Consider the following 22,422-nt stretch of genomic DNA (forward strand, 5'->3'; position numbering starts at 1 on the left):
GCCATACATTACTACTGGGAAAACCATAGCTTTGATTATACGAACCTTTGTCAGCAAGGTGATGTCTCTGCTTCTTACTATGCTGTCTAGGTTGGCCATAGCTTTCCTCCCAAGGAGCAAGCGTCTTTTAATTTCATGGCTACAGTCACCGTCTGCGGTGATCTTGGAGCCCAAGAAAGTAAAATCTGTCACTGCTTCCATTTCTTCCCCTTCCATATGCCAGGAAGTGACGGGGCCAGATGCCATGATCTTCGTTTTTTTAATGTTGAGTTTCAAACCAGCTTTTGCACTCTCCTCTTTCACCCTCAACAAGAGGCTCTTGAGATCCTCTTCGCTTTCTGCCATTAGGGTGGTATCGTCTGCATATCGGAGGTTGTTGATAATTCTCCCAGCAATCTTAATTCCAACCTCTGATTCATCCAACCCGGCATTTCTCATGATGTACTCTGCATATAAGTTAAATAAGCAGGGTGACAATATGCAGCCTTGTCGTACTCCTTTCCCAATTTTGAACCAATCGGTTGTTCCATGTCCGGTTCTGACTGTTGCTTCTTGGCCCTCGTACAGGTTTCTCAGGAGACAGGTAAGGTGGTCTGGTACTCCCATCACTTTCAGAATTTGCCACAGTTTGTTGTGATCCACACAATCAAAGGCTTTAGCGTAGTCAATGAAGCAGAAATAGACGTTTTTCTGGAATTCTCTTGCTTTCTCCATGATGCAGCGAATGTTGGCGATTTGATCTCTAGTTCCTCTGCCTCTTCGAAACCCAGCTTGTACTCCCGGTAGTTCTCGGTTCGCATACTGCTGAAGCCTAGCTTGTAGGATTTTGAGCATCACCTTGCTGGCATGTGAAATGAGCGCAATTGTGCGGTAGTTTGAACACTCTTTGGCGTTGCCCTTCTTTGGAATTGGAATGTAAACTGACCTTTTCCAGTCTTGTGGCCACTGTTGAGTGTTCCAGATTTGTTGGCATATTGAATGCAGCACTTTAACAGCATCATCTTTTAGGATTTTAAATAGCTCGGCTGGTATACTGTCATCTCCGCTAGCTTTGTTGTTACTAATGCTTCCTAAGGCCCACTTGACTTCACTCTCGAGGATGTCCGGCTCAAGTTCAGTGACCGCACTATCATGGCTATCAGGGACATTCAGATCTTTCCTGTATAGTTCTTCTGTGTATTCTTGCCACCTCTTCTGAATCTCATCTGCTTCTGATGGAGGAATTATACTAATATGGGTGTTTAAAAGGTTAACTCTTGATCTTTGCCAACAACAGACATGGCCGCCTCTCCGTCGCCGTGCCAGGGGCCAAGGTGGCCTCCTCAGAGGCTCGCCTTCCTTGTCCTCATAGCTGCGCGACGAGCGGGCTCGTCGCCGTCGTCGCCTACGCGATGTGCGGGAGCGGCAGCTTGGCGAATGGCGGCGTTTGCGCGAGAAGGCGCGCCGCTGGCGTACGCATGCGCGCGGCGACTTCTCCGTGACTGGCGGGGCGGAGAGGGACCCGTTAGCGGGAGCGGCGACCCAGGCTGTGTTCGGCCCGGCCCGGCCCGGCCATGTCCAAGCGCCTGCGGAGCAGCGAGGTGTGCGCGGATTGCAGCGCTCCGGGTAAGAGCCGGGGTGGCGGCGGTTGGGGGAGGGACACAATTTGCGGGACCCAGGCGTCCGGGGGACCCAGGCGTCCGGGGGCGCGGGGCTTCCATTCCTTCTTGCCATCCGCCGGGTCACCTCTGAGGGAAAGAGCCCGGCCCCGTGAGCCCCCGTGCCTCCTCTGGGGTCGAATGCGACTGCGCGGCGGGGAGGGTGCCTCTGAGCGTGTGCAGAGTGCCTCTCCCTGACCACCTCCTTTCCTTTTCCCTGGGGGACGTGGCGGGAGCGGGCAGCGGAGCAGGTGCGGGGGCTGGCTCCAAGTCGCCCCCCGCCCCACTTCTGCGGGGCGGGGGACAGCAGCGGGGCCTTTCCGGGTGTCCGGGGCGGGGCTGCGCGTGGGGAGGCCCTGCGGTGCTGGAGCGAGGTATCGGGGGGCTGCTCCAGAGGGTGCGCCCCAGCGCCTCTCTCCTGATGTCGCCCGTGAAACGGAGTAAATATTTGGGCGATGGCGACGGGCGGAGGGAAGAGCCGCCTTTTCCTTTCGGAGTGGGGAGGCGGGGAAAGCGGTGCCCCCCGCACGCGCCCCCCGCACGCAGGCGACTAACTGCCGGGGATGTTCCCGCAAGCCCCCCTTCCCCGCTCCGGCCTCCGAAGGACCAGCAGCTTGGGCCCCAAGCAGGAAACCGGTTGCAGAAGTGGCAGCGTCCTGTGTGAGCTAATCGCAGGTGGCAAGAGAGCAGCAGCCGGTTCTCGGAAACCCCGGCAGCTTCCCTTCGGGCTGCTTGTGGCTTGCCGGAGATCCTGCCATGGCCGCGGGCACCTTGGGGTGCCCCTGCTCCGCTCCGCAGCGCCTCAAGCGCACCCCTCCTCTCGGCCTCTGTTCAGCTGAGGGCCAGGCTCTGTTCTGCTCCGATTGTGTTGGAAAGGGATGGAGCCAGAACCACTGCTGGTGTCACAGCCACACTTAGCTAACAGTAGAATCCCAAGGGCTGTTCTTGCAGACCTCCGTGCCACAGTGGGCCATGGAGCGTGCCTCGGTGTCCAGCATTTGCACTGTTGTCTTCTGGGGCTGGCTTTGACCTGGAATGAGCACTCTCTCTTGTCATGGTGGGCAAGTTGTGGTCCTCCAAAGATTGTTGGACTGCAACTCCCACCAGCCCTAGCCAGTATAGCCAAAGGTGAGGGATGATGGGAACTGCAGTCCAATGACATCCGGAGGACCACAGTTTGCTCATCTCTCACTTAATGGCTTAGACAGAATATTCCCTCTCCTTTGCATCACTGCAACCACGGACTGCTGCCTCAACTCCACCATCCGTGGGCCGAGTTTGCATGGCCAAGTTTGCACGGCATGGATAGAGAAACACCCCATGATTGTGGAACTCCCTTTGCCTCGAGCAGGCAGAGCCAGTGTCTGCAGTCCGCCCAGGCAGAGGCCCCAGCGTGGTCTGTTACACAATAAAGCTGCCAGCTTCTACCAGGGAACAGATTCAGTTAAGTACAGGAGCCCGTGTGCTGCAGCCTAGCATTGCGTACGGTACAGTAGCGGACTGTGTGCAAAACCCAGATGAGAGCTTTAATGCTTGCATGTGGATGCTCTTCTTTTTTGCTGCTCGAAAAGTTTTTTGAGCAGAGCCAGAAGGGGAGCAGACAAAGTGGCCACACCCACCCTGTTGCTGATCTTTGCCCGTTGCTGCATGTGGTTCCACTCTGCATCTTTGCAAATGAGTGGTTTTAAGGGTGGAGGCCAAATTGCCGTGCACTTGAAATTTAAGGGGGTCCTAATAACTTTTATGGAAACAAGAGTTTGTGTCTGTTTCAGCAACTCTTCCCCTAACCCCTTCTTTCACATAATACAAGCATTCAAGAGTCTTTTTGATATATGGGATGCTTTAGCTCCATTGCGGGTGGGGGACTGACAATGTCTCTCTGCTGTTCTTCAGACTTCTTAGATAATGATGCACCTTTGCTATAAAGGCACTAGCTCAGCAGCTGTGTTCTTCTAGCTTCCTTTTGAGGGACCTCGTGCCTTGCCAGCCAACTTCCTATTTTGCTCCATTTCACCAGAGAGCTTGGCCTGTGACTCAAGGCCAAACTTGTCTTGATGTTTCTCATGTTTCCTGTTTTAAGCGGCCTTCACATGGACCTCAAAGTTCGCTTCAACTCATATCCCCTGCAGTCAGTACGAATCTAGATTTCTTTCCTCATTGAATAATGCACAAATGGGTTTTTAAATTTTAAAATCGGGCCTGAAAAAAGGACTTGACCGATGCAGGCTGTACCTGAATTTCCTTGCTCATTGCTGCTGCAGCCAAATTCTGGCATTACTTGCTTGCTCTGCTAAGTGCCTCCCTTCCTGCTGATGATCTCTTTCAGACCCATGCTGGGCATCGATAAACAGGGGCGTCCTGATCTGCGATGAGTGCTGCAGCGTCCATCGGAGCCTGGGCCGCCACATCTCCCAGGTCAGGCACCTGAAGCACACGCCATGGCCCACAACGCTGCTGCAGGTAACAAAAGTTCATATTGTCCCATTCGGCCTCGCTGTTGTCCTTGGAAATTACTTTACCAAACTCCTGTCTGGATTAGTCACATGTTGCTGGAAGGAAGGGGAGAAAAGAAGAGCTAGCTTAGGTAGCTCTTCTATCCCTTGTCACTTGGGGAAAGCGCTTCCTTGCCACAGGCAACCAAACCTGAGGCTGTGATGGCAGTTGGAAGCTGTAGTTTAGGGGTCGGCGACCTGTGGCACTAAGGCCGTGCACAACCCTCGGCCTGATCTCAAAAGCCCTCTGCGTGTGACCAGTTCAGACCTCGGGCAAGAGGGACCTGTCCCTTCCCTGGCAGCCTGCTGTGTGGGGAGAAGTGGCGAGGAGAGAAAAGGAAGGGCAGAAAGAGAAAAGGGGTGACCCATGCACTTTTGGCTCTGCCCAGTCCCACTCCAGCCTTGCTTACTCCCAGCTAGGGATGTTGGAGAAATCCACAACAGATTCAAATGAGTTTGCATTTCTGTGAATCCTACTTGCAGATTCCGTAATAGATTGGCTTTTTCTGAGTCACACAGATTCCGTGGACTTGTGGACCGTTTTTTCACTTTGGGGAGGGATTTGCACTTATTCGTATTAGCGCTAATGCCCACTAATGCACATTAGTGCTATTAAGCATAAGTGCAAATCCGCAAGTGCGTATTAGTGCAAATAGGGTTCCATCCTCTCCCCGATGCTATTTAACATCTATGTGAAGCCACTGGGGGCTATCATCAGGAGGTTTGGGGTGCGGTGTCACCAATATGCGGATGACACGCAGCTCGACCTCTCGTTCAAATCTTCACCAAGGTTGGCTGTAGAATCCCTGTCCAAATGTCTGGAGACGGTGAGTGGCTGGATGGGGAGGAATAAGCTGAAGCTGAACCCTGACAAGAACGAGTACTTTTGGTGGGAGACAGGAGGCTGGGGGATGTTGACCTGGTGTTGAATGGAGTACGGCTACCCTTGAAAGACCAGGTCCGCAGCCTGGGGGTCATTTTAGACTCCCAGCTGTCCATGGAGGCTCAGGTGTCAGCTGTGAGCCGGACAGCGCTGTACCAACTCCATCTGATATGGTGGCTGCACCCCTACCTTCCCGACCATCTGCTCCCATCGGTAGTACATGTCCTGGTCTCCTCTCGTTTAGACTACTGTAATGCACTCTACGTGGGGTTACCCTTGAAGACAGTTTGGAAGCTGCAGCTGGTACAGAACGCGGCGGTTCGCCTGATTACAGGCAGCCACCAGCGAGGTCACATCACTCCAGTGCTGAAGGAGTTGCACTGGTTACCAGTTGTTTTCCGGGCCAAATTCAAGGTGTTGGTTTTGACCTTTAAAACCCTGTATGGTTCCGGCCCAGCCTATCTTAAGGAGCGCCTCCAGCAACACCAGTCAGGCCGCTTAACAAGATCAGCCTCGGATGGCCTTCTCTCTGTCCCATCAGCCAGGACAGCTGGGCTGGTGAGGATGAGGGAGAGGGCCTTCTCTGTGGTGGCCCCCACTCTGTGGAACTCTCTCCCTAGGGAACTCTGCCATGCCCCCTCTTTAATGAGCTTCCTCCGTGCATTAAAAACGTGGCTGTTCAGGCAGGCATTCGAGGTGGGTTAGAGTATTTATGATGTTTTTAATGTAGAATTTTATTGTTTTAATTGTTTTGTTGTACATCGCCCAGAGTGGCTGGGTGACCAGCCAGATGGGCGATTAATAAATTTAATAAATAAATAATTAAAAAAAAAATAGAACGAAATTCTGGTTAAAAAAATCCAATTCTGTCAGTGAGCAGACTACGGAACGAAAGACGCCTGACAATCCACGAAACACAGATGGAAGGGATCTGGCAAAATCTATACATCCCTATTCCCACCATGTGGCCCCTGACAGATTACCCATGAGGGAACACAACCCTCGACAGAAAAAAGGTTGCCCGCCTCTCTGCTCTAGCTGGACAGCTCTGTAAAGCGGGTCTGAGTTGATGTGTTCCTGCTTGCTTTGCTGAACTGAATGGAGCTTAAACTTCCAAGTGATACACTGAGTGTCAGGGGATAATTTGGTGTCAGCCACTTTTATTATTTTAGGCACCTGTGTGTGTGTTTGTGTGTGTGTGTGTGTGTGTGTGTGTGTGTGTCTCAGGGCTGTGACTTTTGATTTCATTGTCAAGGTCCATTCATGCCGAGTGCTTCCTTCTTTAGAAAGTGTTTGCTTCTAATAAGGTTTCACCTCTCCCCCGGTAAATGACATTACTGTAGCAGCTACTTGTTATAGCAAAAACAACAGAGAGGACTGTGGCACTTTCGAAGGTGGGTGTTTTCACTGGATGCATCTGTCAGCGCAGGCTCTGATCTATGCAAGCTCCTGCCACAATGAAATAGCTCGCCGTTAAGGTGTCCTCGGACTGTTTTTTGCATGTAGAGGGTCCCAGGCCCCTGCTATCTCCCACTTAAAAGGATCAGGGAACAGGTGAGGGGAAAGACCCTTCTCAGCCTGAGGCCCTGGAGAGCAGCTGCCACTCAGAGTTGGCTGTACTGGGCTTGATGGACCAAGTGTCTGGCCTGGAATCCTTCTGGAATTCTTGACAGCAGTACTTAGCAAAGCCCTTGGCTTTCTTGGGAGCTTGTTTGGGTTCCTGAATAAGAAAATCAGCTGAGCCCTGGCAGTCATACTTCCTGAAAAGAGTGCTTTGCCCACCATGTCTGATCCGCCCCCCTGCACATCATTCAGCCCTGCGCCATCTTCTTAGTTTACGCAGAGCAGCAGCGAGGGCCAGCCAGTCTAGTCAGCCCTGCAAACTACTGCGTGTTAACAAGGGATAGTCCTCCCCTTGGATATACAATTCTCAGGGTGACTTGTAGATACAAACTAAAACATAGCCGATAAAAACAATATTACTAAAATTGGTAAGGTGGGATAAAAGACTGGTAGCACTTTTCGAACTTTAAAAATCTCTGCCCTGTGCTGGAAAGCCGTGAGATTTCCTGGGGAGGGCATTCCACGGATGGGGCATTGCCACTATGCAGGCCCTTTCTCTGGCCACCACTTGGCTGACCTCTGAAGGCGGAGGCCTCCATGGATGCCCTTACCATTTGGGCAGGTTTGCGTCAGGGAAGGCAGTCCTTGAGAGAGGGCTTTCAAGGTCAGCACCAGCACTTTGAGTTGTTTGCTCAGAAACAGACTGGCAGCCAGCGTCCCAGTATCCAGTGCAATGTGCTGCAGTTCCATGGCAGGGGAGTGGCCCTGGAGAGCTGGAAAACACAGACTTCTGGGCTGTGTAGTCCAACCGTATACCATCCCCCAAGGTAGTGGTGCTTTTGGTCAACATTCCACAACCTTTTGTCTTCAGTGTTCGTGGATGTCCTGTAATGTAGCTGCAACTCTCCCTGGAGGGTGTGTGTGTGTGTGTGTGTGTTGCAAACCACATGCAGGAATTAGTCAAAAGGGAAACTGTGCCCACTCCCCCCCTGCAGCAAATCAGTGCTACCTTATTTCCCCTCTCGGTTACAAAGCTTGCGAGGTGATCTTGGGCTGGTTGCACTCTCTCAGCCAAACCTACCTCATGGGGTTTAGGCCAACACATCTGGAGGGCATCCTGAGCTCCTTGGAGGAAGAGCAGAAATTAAATTCTGCCTGCTTTTCCCAGCTCTTTAAAACTGTGTAGGATAGGCAGCCTCCCATCTACATCTGACTGAGTGATCTGCAGGGCTGTGATTAAAACAAAAACATCCTGCCAAGGATTTTCTGGTCCCGTAAAACAATACGCTAATTAGCCTGTGATACCTGTACTGGAAATAGCCCAGCTGGGAAAGTGGGAGAAGGCACTGCGTGCTTCTTCAGCCAGTCAAATGTAGCATTTATTATTTGATCTGTGTCCAGGGTGTGCGTGTGTTGTTTTTTGTTTTTCTGTGTTTCTCTTTTTTTGGGGGGTGGGAGATCTTTAAAACATCCCCACAACATTACTTTTGGAAGTAGTACTTTACTGAGAAAAAAAATTGCAAAAAGGCAGAATTTGATAACCTCAATTTGGATAATTGATTTGGGTATAGATGGAAGGGGCAGGAGCTGAACGAAGCTCAGGTCTTCAAAACTGGTGCTGAAACTTTGAAACCAATGTTTTCTTTGTGTTGAACCCAAAACTCAGAACCTGAACTCTGTTCTGAAGTTTAAAAGTTTAGAGCACAGTATGAAATCTTGAGAAAGTTTGCTTGTGCAAAAAAAAAAAAAAGTGCTGTTCTATTTACACTGATACTTAAACTTGCTTTATGCTCGCGCTCTCTCTCTCTCTCGCATTCACTTCAGTAGTTGTTGAAACAAGCTTACTTTTCCGCGTCACAATGCCTGAACACCCTAGCACCCGAAAATGTTCCATGCCAGTGACGTGCTGACTCTCATCCAGCTGCCCTGGCCAACAGGGAAACAGACTTCACGCATAGTTCATTTTCTGTTGTGTGTGTGTTTTTGCAGATGGTGGAAACCTTGTACAATAACGGTGCTAACTCCATATGGGAACATTCATTGCTGGATCCTGCATCTGTCATGAGTGGAAGGCGCAAAGCGAACCCCCAGGACAAAGTGCAGTAAGTGGAACCATTGGGGCATTGTTGTTGTTTTCCCCAGGGGTGGTGCCAAGGGGGCGGATGTCTGGCACTCTTTAACAGACCGTGATGAGCGCAGCAACAGATGCGAGTGAACCTGATCCTAGCTCTTGCATCAGTGAAGACAGAGGGGAGCAGTCTTGGAGACACACGTGAATAAAACAGAGAAAATATTCAGGGCTGTTTGGGCGAGGGGGAAGGGGGCACGTGCGGACGACGTGATCAGCTTCCTGTGATGTGCTTACAGAAGCAAAACTTTGGAAGTTCTGCCTGAGTCAGTGGCCTCGAGGGTGGCATTCTGCTATTCTGAAGGCACAAGGGTGAGACGGGATTTGGCTGGTTATTTCAAAAGAGTATGTGAAGTTCAGTCTGCAGCTACCTCTTTGACCTCCTGGGTTGCCATCTCTCCTGTACAGCAAACCTCCTCTTCTCTCCCCTCCCCCCCAAATATTACCTTGCCTCCCCACCCTATCCTTCACCAACTGGGACCTTTATTTTTTTGTAGAGAGCAATTTAATAACTTCTTGAGAAATAAGAAGTCTCTGTGCCAGCTGTTTTTGCCTTCAGGCTTTGTGTGATTTTTTTCCCCCCAGCTGCCTGTTCTGTTCTGTCTTCCTCCTGTGAAACCTTTGCCTTTTCTTTGCTTCCTGCTGTGCTGCCTCCCACGACCCCTTCTTGCTCACTTGCCAGTGCTCAGGCTCCCTCCCCACCTGCCTAGCACCTCCTGCCCTCAAGCCTTGTGTGAGGTGCCCCCCACCCCAGCCAAACCAGCCTTCTTCCTTCCTCAGGATAGTGATGCTGTTTGGTAACATCCCTTGAACCCTTCCCCTTCAGTATTTAGCATGTTTTTGAACATCCCGTGACATCACTGCATCTCCGTCCCTAGTGGGGCAGCTTGCTGCAAACAGCTTATGCATTTATGTGATCTTTTTGATCCACTCATGAAGTTGGGTTCACGATACGACCTATGCAAGGTGATGCATTTGGTTGGGCTGTCTGGGATTTGTAGGAAGAGAGTGTCCAGGTTGCTTGAAACTCAGGCTCCTGTCCTAGGACTGCTTACTAGGGAGTGAGACTTGACTTCTGAGTAGATATGCATAGTGTTGTGTTGTAAGGTAGAGCAGACCATAGTTAAGGACATATGCATTGTTGCTGGGTCAGCCTCCCCCACCCCCCTTTGCCCTCTGGGAAAGCAGATCTCACTCATGACATGTTTCAGTGCCTTTGAGGGAATTCTTGTGTTTGTAGTTCTTTTCATTTTTGACTCTTGCAGCCCCAACAAAGCAGAATTCATCAGAGCAAAATATCAGATGTTAGCCTTTGTTCATCGCTTGCCATGTCGGGATGACGACAGTGTGACCGCAAAAGACCTTAGTAAGGTAAGACTTACTGGCTCTCTGGGCAGATGGCTGGTGAACTTGAGGGCTCAGATTTGGGGAACTGCATATGCAGTTTTGGCATTGTTGAACTCTGCAGTCTGCTACCTGTTGCATATCTTGACTTGAGCTACCAGTCCTCTGGTTCCCCAGACTCAAGCATGGACTATTTGGTCAACTGGTTTTTTGGGATGGGAATGTCTCTTATAGGGGAAGGGAGGTGCAGAGAGGAGGTACTGGTCTTTTCTGGGATATTTTCCCCCATTGCTTCCCTACCAACTCTGTACTTAGAACCTCAGAAGCACAGAGAGGAGAAGGCAGTTTTCCCGTAAGGAAGCAAAATTTAACTGAGTTGGCTTTTTTTTTTATGGAGGCTGTTTTTGGACTGGAAATTGCAACATGTGAATTGGTCCTCTTTTTAGAATGGATTTGAGTTCGATCATTTTAGTTTAAGATATTTATACCCCACTCTTCAATTTAGCAGAAAAATGCATAGAGCAGCTTCTATATTCAAACACAATAAAAACTCCTAAATTCCAAATAACAAAACAGTTAACAAATCAATAAAAACGGTAGAAAGGGGCATAAAACCAAAGTAAAATAACAATGGAATCTCATAGCTATAGGAAAGACTTTAAAACAAACCATGCATAAAGAAATGGTTGTATCTTTCATATTGTCTGTCTAGGTGATAACAGCAATGACTTTCACCTCTTTTTTGGTTAACACAGTATTTCTGACTTTAGGAATGCATACAAACATTGTTAGGGCTCTGCTGGGCCAGACTGAAGCTCCATCTCTGCCTTTCTCAACCTGGTGCCCTCCAGATGTGTTGGACTACAACTCCCATCACCCCTAACCAGCATGGCCAGTAGTTGGATGATGGGAGCTGCAGTCCAACATCTAGAGGGCCACAGGTTCTCCCTTGTTCTAACACTATGGGAGATGGAGAAAAATGTCTCCTTACCTGCTCCCCCAGAAAGACCCAAATGCCTGAGATGTCTGCAGAAGTTTCTCTGTGGCTTACAGGCCATTGGACCTTGAATGAGCTGAGGCTTGGCGACTCCCAAAGTATGACGTTTCCTGACAGAGAGTACTGGGGTTGTGAGTTCCATACCAGTGCATGTCCTCTTATCTGTGGCTGGAGACTGAGAAGAAGCGGCACTGGGTGGAATAGAAGGCAGACAAGTGGGGAGGGAGCTCTGAGCTAGGCAGCTATTCTGAGGGAGGGAGGTGGAACTTTAAGGAGCCTAGGGAAAATCTGGCCTGACAGCATCCTGTCCTCTGCTTCAGCAACTCCATTCCAGTGTCAGGACGGGGAACCTGGAGACATGTTTGCGGCTGCTCTCTCTGGGAGCCCAAGCCAACTTCTTCCACCTGGTAAGAGAATGCCTTTGCTTAGCTTGGTGTGAACCCCTTTTAGAGTGTGCCATCATCGCTTCAGACTTGTAGGCAGTGGCTTCTCAGCAATCGCTTCTCCACCCCTTTGCAGGAGAAAGGGAACACCCCACTCCACGTGGCTGCCAAGTCGGGTCAGTTTTTACAAGCAGAGTTGTTGGCTGTGTACGGGGCTGATCCTGGTACGCAAGACTCCAGTGGGAAGACACCCATCGACTATGCAAAGTGAGCCATTTTAAGCTTGTGGGGGGCTTTATTGCAGACCAAAACCCCACGTGTCTCTTCTCTTGATCTCTTGGGGGGTGGAGGCAACGGGTCCACTGAAATGCTCCCATCTTGAGCTTCGCTGAGAAAGCCTCGAGCGACTTCCTCAATGTCTCCTTTTCTCCTCCTCTGGAGCACCAGTGACTTCCACAGCCAGAGGAAGGTGGTCGGGGTGCAACTGGAGTCTCTTGCCCAGTAAAAAATAAGGCCTGGTGGTTGTGCAGTGCATTCCAGATGGAAAATATGCGCAATATTTGGCCCGTGCTCTGTGAACAGCACAAGGAATCACTGCTAGGATTGCAGCTGGGAAGGTGCTTGCAATGGACTCGCTTTTGTTCTTGCCAATGTTTGAACCCAATGTGAGTGAATTCTGAATGAATCTCCTATCCACCTTTTGCACGATAGGCAAGGGGGGCATCACGATCTGGCGGAACGCCTTGTGGAAATACAGTACGAGCTCACGGATAGGCTTGCCTTCTATCTGTGCGGCAGAAAACCTGGTAAGTGCCCAATTGGGCTTTTCAACATTTTCTTTTAGTACATTTATATTCCGTTTTTCTTCCAAGGAGCTCAGGGTGGTGTAGCTGGTTCTTTTTCCCCTCCCTGGTCACCTGTTTAATGGCTGGGGGATTCTGGGAATTGTAGTCCAACGCATTTGGAGGGCACCAAGTTGGAGAAGGCGGGGTTAGTCCAAGGTCATCTTCATGGCTGGGTGGGGGTTTGAACCTGGGTCTCTCCAGCCCTGGTCCGATGCTCAAGCCATTATGCCACATGGGCTGTCTGGGTTCAAAAGCCATGCACACATAAGAACGTTGGGAGAGACCCAAAAGTTGACTTTATTATTTCCAAATACAGCAATTCCAAATAAAAAACAACAAACAACAACAAAAAGGGTGGGCTGGGGGGACTACAAAAGAGAGCGAGAAGAACATATCATAAAACATATCCATGCACAATAATCATGTACATTATCCTTAAGATAAAAAGAGAGGGAAAGAGAAAGATTTAACCCTTCCATTTCAAATATATATTTTACTGCAAGCAGGCCGTCTATCTAAATAAGCATCCATATGAAATTGATGGCTGTAGGAGACACATTCAGATGTAGCAAAAGGCCGACCTCGTCCTGCACCCCGTTTCCCACTGTGGTCAACCAGATGCCCCTGGGGAGTCGTCAAGCAGGACGGGGTCGGGGGATGGCAGTAACCTTCTCCTGGTGTTGCTCCTCAACACCTGGCACTCAAAAGCACACAGAATCGTGCCACCTTTGATCCTTTCAGCAACGTTAGCTGTAAGAGAAGCTTTGGGTTTTTATTCTCCTGGCCTGCAGTGCAGATCAGCGAGATCCACACTAGCGCTTCAGTCTCTTTCTAGAATGTGGGTGTGCGTTTCTTTTTGAGAGGCTAAATGTGGGCAGGAGCAGGGGGGACATGTGACCCTACAGAGGGTTTTGCCTACGCCTCCCATCAGCCTTCACTGAGGCTATGCTGGCCAGGACCGATGGGAATTGTAATCCAAAACATCTGGCGGGCCACAGGTTACCCACCCCTGGCTGAACAGATGGTGGTGTTGCACATGGACCAGTGTTCAAATCCTTGCCACATCCTGGGCGGCCCAAGGCAAGTTACCATGTTGGATGTAGGGATTTCAGTTGCCTTGGGCCAACGAAAGGTGCGTTCAGATAAAAGGGGCAGCAGAGGGCACCTCCACAGAGGCCCCAGCTGTGATGTTAAGTAGTCATAGGCTTCCTCCGTTGGAAGCTGTAGCACTTGCCTCCTGCAGTTATGTCGGCCCCATGCAAGGATCGTGTTTCAAGTGGCTGTAGAGAAAGCTGCAGCTGTGGCCATTCTGGGGCCTGTGGGCTTTGGAATGCAGAACGAAGGAGCGCTTTTAGTCATCGTTTCCCTTCCCTTCAGTGTTCCTGTGTTCAGGGCTGCTCACAAAATTTATGAATAAACAGGTTAAAAAGGTTGGAACAGTTAAGCCAAATAAAAACTGAGCAAATGTCAGCAGAGGTTACAACCACATTCAGGAGATGAAAGGCCTGGGTAAGTCGAAAGCGCTCTCTGTGATGCCTGGCACCACAAAGGTATCACAATCGGTGCCAGGTGAGCTTCCCTGCGGGGAGCATTTCAGAAATGGGGCACCACAACAGAAAAATCTCCTCCTCTCTTGATCTCTTTTTAAAGCTGTAACCTGTCCTGTCTTGAAGGAGGTCAGACCGGGATCCACAGGGGTCATCCCATTTTATCCTTGTCACAACCCTGTGGAGCGGGTTGAGCTCGGAGGTAGTGACTGGCCTAACAAACTTTAGGGTTGAGTGGAGATATGAACCCATGTCCCCCTGGGCCAAAGGCCCACCACTACTCCACTCCAGTGGGCGCTGGCCAGATTTGCTTGATAGCTGCAGTGGGGTGGGGGTGGGGGTTGTTTGGCACACATCCTTTCTCTTGAACCCTGCATTGACTGCAGCTGCAGGTAGTGCCTGATCTCTAGCTCGGGAATGAGGACCCTCTGGCCCACAGCCTCTCACCACTCAGCCACGCCCCTTCATCATCTCTGTTAATGCTGTTACGAGGTGGCTGAGGGTGTGTGTGTGTGTGTTTCTTTCTTGCAGTCTCCTGGGCCTCCAACACTCCCTGAAAGGCCTTGGGAGGAGCTCAAAGCGTAGGCAACGTGAGGGCCTGTGTGTGTAGGAAGAGAGAATGTCCTTGAGCTCTCACATGGGTTGACCCCTGCTCACTTTTGCTCCTGATCCCATTCACCATGGGAGTGCAGCTCCCAGGCCCATGGGGGAGAACAGTCCTCAGGCTCAAAAAGGTGTCACTGCCCCCCCCCTGCCCCAGCTGAACAACAGCCTCAGGCCTCTTAAGTGAGACAGTGGGAGCTCTGCTCAGCTGAATCCAGTTACAGGGTTTGGAAAACTGAGGGTTGGGAGAGGGCACAAACTTCCCCACCCTCATAATACTCTCTTGAAACTTCCATTTCAGATCACAAAAGTGGGCAACATTTTATTATACCTCAAATGGCAGACAGGTAAGAATGCTGATTAAGCACTGAGAATATTTGGTAATATGGCTGTCCAGTTCAGTGGGACGATCATGTCTGTTGCCTACAGAAGTAGAATCCTTTGATGGTTAGAAATGATGAGCATGCCCAAACCATGTTTTTATTGTTTTGTTTTCCTTCTGCAACCTCTACTTGTCTCCTATTAACCGCTCAAAGTGCTTCGTCTTTCTGGCTGGGTGGGACAAATTTAAAACCTGCCAGTAAATAAGATACAGAGCATTAACAATTTGTAAGAGATAATATATTTTTCCTTTTACTGCTGTACGTTGGGAATTAAGGCGGCTGTAAGTATACCTTCGGATTTGGGTCTTGTGCAAGTTAGTTTTTTGTTTGATCATATTTAAATGTATATGCCTACATTTCCATATAAACAGCTCACTGGTCAGTCTGCAATGAGGAAATGTTTAAGAATATGAATATATATATATATATATATATATTCTTAAACAATACAATGAATTCAAATAACCAAACACAATTTTTTAAAAGCGATGAAATCGTAAGCTACTTGTGGCAGTGGCAGTTTCTGTGGGGGGGCCTGGTTGGGTCACCTTCAGAGGCTTCTTGTGCTGTGACTGGCTCAGATGGATGCTAGGTGCTCCTATTAGAAGACGGTTCTATTGGGGTGAGGCAGCTCACTGAACCTTTCAGGGGCATCGCCCTGCAAGGGCTGGCCTTGTTTCTGCCGCGGCCCCCATGAGCTGCTTCTCTTGGGTGTTGAGCAGTGGAGCTAGTGTTAGGGCAGGCCCGAAGTGCCAGGACTTTTTGATTAGCAGGGACACTGAGGTCAGCTGCGACCCTCCTGAGAATTTCCTGTTGCCTCTGAGCTTAGCTGCAATTCTCAGAGTAGCGGGGGAGAAACCGATTTTCCCAGCAACAATATATGGTTCCCTGTTATGATGCAAAGTATTTTGGGATGGCTTGGTCTTGAATGGGCATGCGTGCTATGGCCCATGGGGTCACAAAGAGTCGGACACGACTGAACAACAACAACAGACTTTACAAAAGACCTCCTGGTGGAGATGAAAACTGCTAGAACTGTTTTGTCTGCCTGGCGTGTGGCTATGGGGACTGTCTTGATGAGCACAGGCCTCAAACAGAGCAGTGTCCCTCTGCTTGTCCTGGGACATTAAAGGAGCTTTACAGCTCTCTGCCCTGCCCTGCCCTGCCCTGCCCTGCCCTGCCCCACCCTGCCCCACCCCACCCCCTGGGGCCATCAGCCTTTGGGCAGTTGGCAAAGGGTGAGGCCTAAGGGAGCTGACCCTTTGGGGACATGCACCTGTTTTGGGGAATCCTGCTTTGGGGCTGTGAGGATAATGGCGTCTAGTATTTTTATCATAGAATCATAGAATCATAGAATAGTAGGGTTGGAAGGGGCCTACAAGGCCATCGAGTCCAACCCCCTGCTCAATGCAGGAATCCAAGTCAGAGCATCCCTGACAAATGGCTGTCCAGCCTCGTCTTGAAGGCCTCCAGTGTGGGAGAGCCCACCACCTCCCCAGGTAATTGGTTCCATTGCCGTATTGCTCTGACACTCAGGAAGTTTTTCCTGATGTTCAGTCGGAATCTGGCTTCCTGTAACTTGAGCCCATTATTCCGTGTCCTGCACTCTGGGATGATCAAGAAGAGATCCTGGCCTTCTTCTCTGTGACAACCTTTCAAGTACTTGAAGAGCGCTATCATATCTCCCCTCAGTCTTCTCTTCTCAAGGCTAAACATGCCCAGTTCTTTCAGTCTCTCTTCATAGGGCTTTGTTTCCAGTCCCCTGATCATCTTTGTTGCCCTCCTTTGAACCCTCTCCAGCTTGTCTGCATCCTTCTTAAAGTGTGGTGCCCAGAACTGGACACAGTACTCCAGATGAGGCCTAACCAGTGCTGAGTAGAGGGGAACTAGTACTTCCCGGGATTTGGAAGCGATGCTTCTATGAATGCAGCCCAAAATAGCATTTGCCTTTTTTGCAGCCACATCACATTGTTGGCTCATATTCAGCTTGTGATCGACGACAATTCCAAGATCCTTCTCGCTCGTAGTGTGGTTGAGCCACGTATCCCCCATCTTGTAACTGTGCATTTGGTTTCTTTTTCCTAGGTGCAGAACTTGGCATTTGTCCCTATTAAATGCCATTCTGTTGTTTTCTGCCCAGCACTCCAGTCTATCCAGATCACTTTGAATTTTGTTTCTGTCTTCCAAAGTATTAGCTATCCCTCCCAATTTTGTGTCATCTGCAAATTTGATCAGCATTCCCTGCACCTCCTCCTCCAAGTCATTAATAAAAATATTGAAGAGCACTGGGCCCAGGACTGAGCCCTGCGGTACCCCACTCGTTACCTCTCCCCAGCTTGAGAAGGTCCCATTGATAAGCACTCTTTGAGTCCGATTCTGTAGCCAACTGTGGATCCACTGGATCGTTGTTTCATCTAGCCCACTTCGAGCTAGTTTGCTCATCAGGATATCATGGGGCACTTTGTCGAAAGCTTTGCTGAAGTCGAGGTATATGATGTCTACAGCATTCCCACGGTCTACAAGGGAGGTGACTTGATCAAAAAATGAGATCAGATTTGTCTGGCAGGACTTGTTTTTGACAAATCCATGTTGGCTTCGAGTAATCACTGCATTGTTGTCAAGGTGCTTCCAGATGGATTGCTTTATGATCTGCTCCAGAATTTTCCCAGGGATTGATGTCAGACTGACTGGTCTGTAGTTCCCAGGTTCCTCCTTTTTACCCTTTTTGAAGATAGGGACAACGTTAGCCCTCCTCCAGTCATCTGGCACTTCCCCGGTCCTCCATGATTTCTCAAAGAGAATAGACAGCGGTTCTGAGAGCTCTTCTGCCAGTTCCTTTATGACTCTAGGATGCAGTTCATCTGGCCCTGGAGATTTGAACTCATTCAAAGTAATGAGGTGTTCCTTGACCATATGCCTGTCGATCTCAAGCTGCAATCCTGCCCCTTCAGCCTGTACTTCGCCTTTGCCAGGGGGGTCATAGACCCTCTTTTGGGAGAAGACTGAGCCAAAGTAGGAATTGAGCACCTCTGCCTTTTCTTTGTCCTCTGTTATCATTTTGCCATCCTTATTTAATAGCTGAACAACCATTTCTTTCCTCTGCCTTTTACTATGCACGTAGCTGAAGAAAGCCTTTTTGTTGTTTTTAGCATCCCTCGCTAACCTCACCTCGTTCTCCGCTTTAGCCTTCCTGACGCCATCCCTGCAATTCTGTGCTACCTGCCTGTACTCTTCCTTTGTTACTTGGCCTTCTTTCCACTTCCTATATGTGTCCTTTTTTGTTTTCAGGTCATCCCTAAGCTTTTTGTGAAGCCACATTGGCTTCTTCTGTTGTCTTCCACCTTTTCTTCTTGTTGGAATTGTTTGTGATTGTGCCTTGAGAATTTCCTTTTTTAAAAGTTCCCACCCATCTTGGACTCCTTTTCTCGCTAGCATTGCTTGCCATGGGACCTTACTGATCATTGTTCTGAGTTTATTAAAATCAGCTTTCCTAAAATCCAGGGTACGCGTTTGAGTACACTCGGCTTTTGCTTCCCTTAGAACCAAGAACTCAAGTACAACATGGTCGCTTTCCCCCAGAGTTCCTGTAACTGCTACTTTATCCACTAAGTCATCTCTGTTGGTTAGGATCAAGTCAAGGATAGCCGATCCTCTAGTTCCTTCCTCTACTTTCTGTAGGAGGAAGTTATCCGCCACACAAGTCAGGAATTTCCTGGAGGGGCCATGTTTTGCAGAATTTGTCTCCCAACAAATATCGGGGAAATTGAAGTCCCCCATTACTACTACATCATGCTTCCTTAAAACATTGGCTATTTGCTTTTCAAAAGTTTCATCCTTGGCTTCTCCTTGATTGGGTGGCCGGTAGTAGACTCCGACCACCAGGTTCCTTTTATTCTTTGCTCCATTTATTTCAACCCAGATGCTCTCGATGGGGCTACCAAGCTCCTCCTCCTGTATTTCTGTGCAGAGATATGTATTTTTCACATACAGTGCAACCCCGCCTCCCTTTCTGTTCCTCCTGTTCTTTTTGAACAAGTTATATCCTTCAACTGCTGTATTCCAGTCATGAGAGTCATCCCACCAAGTCTCAGTTATACCTATCAAGTCATAATTTCCCTCCTGTATTAAGAGTTCAAGTTCGTTCTGTTTGTTTCCCATACTCTGGGCATTAGTATATAGACATCGAAGACTATGTGCTTCATAGTCTGGCTTTCTTCCTACATGTGTCTGAAGACTATTATTGGGCGCTATCAGCGCTGTTCTCTCCATTGCAGTGCATGCGCCTACGTCCATTGTTACCCCCAACATTACATCTCCCTTCCCCGTAGGATTCAGTTTAAAGCCCTCCTGATGAAGTTCTTCATGCTGTGGCCAAACACGTTCTTCCCAGCCTTTGTGAGGTGCAACCCATCCCTAGCCAACAGCCCATCTTCCAGGAAGTATAGCCCGTGGTCCCAGAATCCAAATCTCTCTTGTCGGCACCACCTTCGTAGCCAGTCATTCACCCGGAGTATTTTTCGTTCCCTTTCTATCCCTCTTCTAACTACTGGAAGGATGGATGAGAAAACTATCTGGGCCCCAAAGTTCTTGAGTTTCCTTCCCAAAGCTTCAAAGTCTGACGTGATCTCTTCGTAGCTCCGCTTGGCGGTATCATTTGTTCCCACATGGATGAGAAGAAAGGGATACCTGTCAGTGGGCTTTATGAGTGCAGGCAACCTTTCAGTCACGTCTCTAATCTGTCCTCCCGGGAGACAACATACCTGGCGAGTCCATGGGTCTTCGCGACATACTTGGGTCTCGATCCCACGCAGCAAGGAGTCTCCCACTACTACCACTCTTCTCTTCTTCTTCTTGTAGGCCTGGGTTTCATCGCCTCTGTTTGACTGACCTTTAGCCTCTTGCTCACTCTCATGCAGGTTCCCCTGTGATTCTTCCTCTGCAGGCTGTCCTCCAGTCTCATCTGCAAGTACCTGGAATCGGTTCCACAGCTCCACCGCTTCCACTGGTGCAGAGTGGCGTCTAATTCTTCTTCTCCTAACTGTCACCGTTTTCCAAGGAGTATCCTCTACTCCATTTTTCTTCACCTCAGCATTTCCCACTGCCTCATCTTGCTGTTGCTCTTCAAGCTTCTGGTCTGCCCTTTGCTGCTGTAGTTCCCCCATTCTGTTCAAGAACTCTTCGTGTTCTCTTATTCCCCGGAGGGTTGACAGTCGCCGCTCCAGTCCACTTACTTTTTCCTCCAGCAGCGTGATCAACTTGCACTTGTTGCAGGTGTAGGCCATGTTGTTCTCAGGCAAGAAAACAAACATTGCACACACCTTGCAGGTCACCACCACTGGAGAGTCTTGTCCTTCCATTGCCTCTTTTCCCTTTTTGTGTCTAGCTTTGTGATTGTTCTAGACTAGCCTGTGCCTGCTCCTCTACTCAGTAGAGGTTAAAAGCAGAGTCCCACTGGTGTGGAAGTGTGTGTTACAAGACAAATAAATGGAAAAAAGTTAGTAAAGAAAAATAAAAAAAAAATGTTAGGGGCCTCCCCCTTGACCTCCCCTGCCGAACTCCCCTGGCCAACTCCTGTTTGCTCCCCCTGACCGCTCGCTCTGTTCGCTCGCTCTCTGGGAGCTTGCCTGCTTCTGTAGTCCCTGGACCAGCTGGAGCAGCTTGCTCTGCTCTGCTCTGCTCAGCTGGGAGGCGGGAAACAGACTGAAGCTTCCCGCCCAGTCAGCTGCTGGGAGTACTCAGGCCACACCCCTCCAATTCAGTTGGAGCTCTCAGAAGCTCCTGGTGAGCTCACAGCCAGTCAGAAGGATAAAGGGCAGCGCCCTGGGCTTCCTGCAACCCACTTACCTCTTAGCCTCTGTCTCCTTTGTCTCCTTTGTCTCTTCAACCACTGCAACTCCCCTGGCCAACTCCTGTTTGCTCCCCCTGTTCGCTCGCTCTGTTCGCTCGCTCTCTGGGAGCTTGCCTGCTTCTGTAGTCCCTGGACCAGCTGGAGCAGCTTGCTCTGCTCTGCTCTGCTCTGCTCAGCTGGGAGGCGGGAAACAGACTGAAGCTTCCCGCCCAGTCAGCTGCTGGGAGTACTCAGGCCACACCCCTCCAATTCAGTTGGAGCTCTCAGAAGCTCCTGGTGAGCTCACAGCCAGTCAGAAGGATAAAGGGCAGCGCCCTGGGCTTCCTGCAACCCACTTACCTCTTAGCCTCTGTCTCCTTTGTCTCCTTTGTCTCTTCAACCACTGCAACTCCCCTGGCCAACTCCTGTTTGCTCCCCCTGTTCGCTCGCTCTGTTCGCTCGCTCTCTGGGAGCTTGCCTGCTTCTGTAGTCCCTGGACCAGCTGGAGCAGCTTGCTCTGCTCTGCTCTGCTCTGCTCAGCTGGGAGGCGGGAAACAGACTGAAGCTTCCCGCCCAGTCAGCTGCTGGGAGTACTCAGGCCACACCCCTCCAATTCAGTTGGAGCTCTCAGAAGCTCCTGGTGAGCTCACAGCCAGTCAGAAGGATAAAGGGCAGCGCCCTGGGCTTCCTGCAACCCACTTACCTCTTAGCCTCTGTCTCCTTTGTCTCCTTTGTCTCTTCAACCACTGCAACTCCCCTGGCCAACTCCTGTTTGCTCCCCCTGTTCGCTCGCTCTGTTCGCTCGCTCTCTGGGAGCTTGCCTGCTTCTGTAGTCCCTGGACCAGCTGGAGCAGCTTGCTCTGCTCTGCTCTGCTCTGCTCAGCTGGGAGGCGGGAAACAGACTGAAGCTTCCCGCCCAGTCAGCTGCTGGGAGTACTCAGGCCACACCCCTCCAATTCAGTTGGAGCTCTCAGAAGCTCCTGGTGAGCTCACAGCCAGTCAGAAGGATAAAGGGCAGCGCCCTGGGCTTCCTGCAACCCACTTACCTCTTAGCCTCTGTCTCCTTTGTCTCCTTTGTCTCTTCAACCACTGCAACTCCCCTGGCCAACTCCTGTTTGCTCCCCCTGTTCGCTCGCTCTGTTCGCTCGCTCTCTGGGAGCTTGCCTGCTTCTGTAGTCCCTGGACCAGCTGGAGCAGCTTGCTCTGCTCTGCTCTGCTCTGCTCAGCTGGGAGGCGGGAAACAGACAATTTTCTTTGGTCAGTTACAACATGGTGGGGGAGGGATCATAGAATCACTGCCTTGTTGTGGTGAAGGGGCTTGCATAACTCAGTGAAACCATAAGCTACGCCGTGCAGGGCCACCCAAGACGAACAGGTCATGGCAGAGAGTTCTGACAAAATGTGGTCCACTGGAGAAGGAGATGGCAACCCACTCCAGTATTCTTGCCAAGAAAACCCCATGGAACGTATCACAAGGCTAAAAGAGATGACGCTGGAAGATGAGACCCTCAGGTCGGAAGGTGTCCAATACACTACTGGGGAAGAGCAGAGGGTATTTCCAAGTAGCGCCAGAAAGAGTGAAGCGGCTGGGCCAAAGCCGAAAGGACACTCAGCTGTGGATGTGTCTGGTGGTGAAAAGAAAGTCCGATGCTGTAAAGAACAATATTGTGATCAATGAATCAAGGTAAGCTGGAGGTGGTCAAACATGAGATGGCAAGATTGAACGTAGACAACTAAAATGGACAAGCATGGGTGAATTTAATTCAGGTGACCATTAAATCTACTACTGT

General features: G+C 50.0%; 1 protein-coding gene across 26 annotated transcripts in view; it reads left to right on the forward strand.

Annotated features, from left to right (window-relative positions):
* GIT2 (GIT ArfGAP 2) overlaps positions 1-22,422 on the forward strand; it is a 51,994-nt gene that overhangs the window by 1,980 nt on the left and 27,592 nt on the right. For 25 of the 26 annotated variants that reach the window (XM_084820240.1, XM_084820242.1, XM_084820243.1 and 22 more), the window contains exons 2-9: positions 1,277-1,605; positions 3,964-4,097; positions 8,565-8,677; positions 9,969-10,074; positions 11,365-11,451; positions 11,564-11,694; positions 12,139-12,233; positions 14,724-14,769. In XM_084820240.1, the coding sequence (XP_084676366.1) occupies positions 1,554-1,605; positions 3,964-4,097; positions 8,565-8,677; positions 9,969-10,074; positions 11,365-11,451; positions 11,564-11,694; positions 12,139-12,233; positions 14,724-14,769 (764 nt within the window). In that variant the 5' untranslated portion in view covers positions 1,277-1,553. The remainder of the gene's footprint in view (positions 1-1,276; positions 1,606-3,963; positions 4,098-8,564; positions 8,678-9,968; positions 10,075-11,364; positions 11,452-11,563; positions 11,695-12,138; positions 12,234-14,723; positions 14,770-22,422) is intronic. The other variant, XM_084820245.1, reaches the window with a different exon arrangement.

The sequence above is a fragment of the Heloderma suspectum genome, chromosome 13 (assembly GCF_057233095.1).
Source record: "Heloderma suspectum isolate Gila_16-S chromosome 13, 16-S_ref, whole genome shotgun sequence".
Classification (NCBI taxonomy): Eukaryota; Metazoa; Chordata; class Lepidosauria; order Squamata; family Helodermatidae; genus Heloderma; species Heloderma suspectum.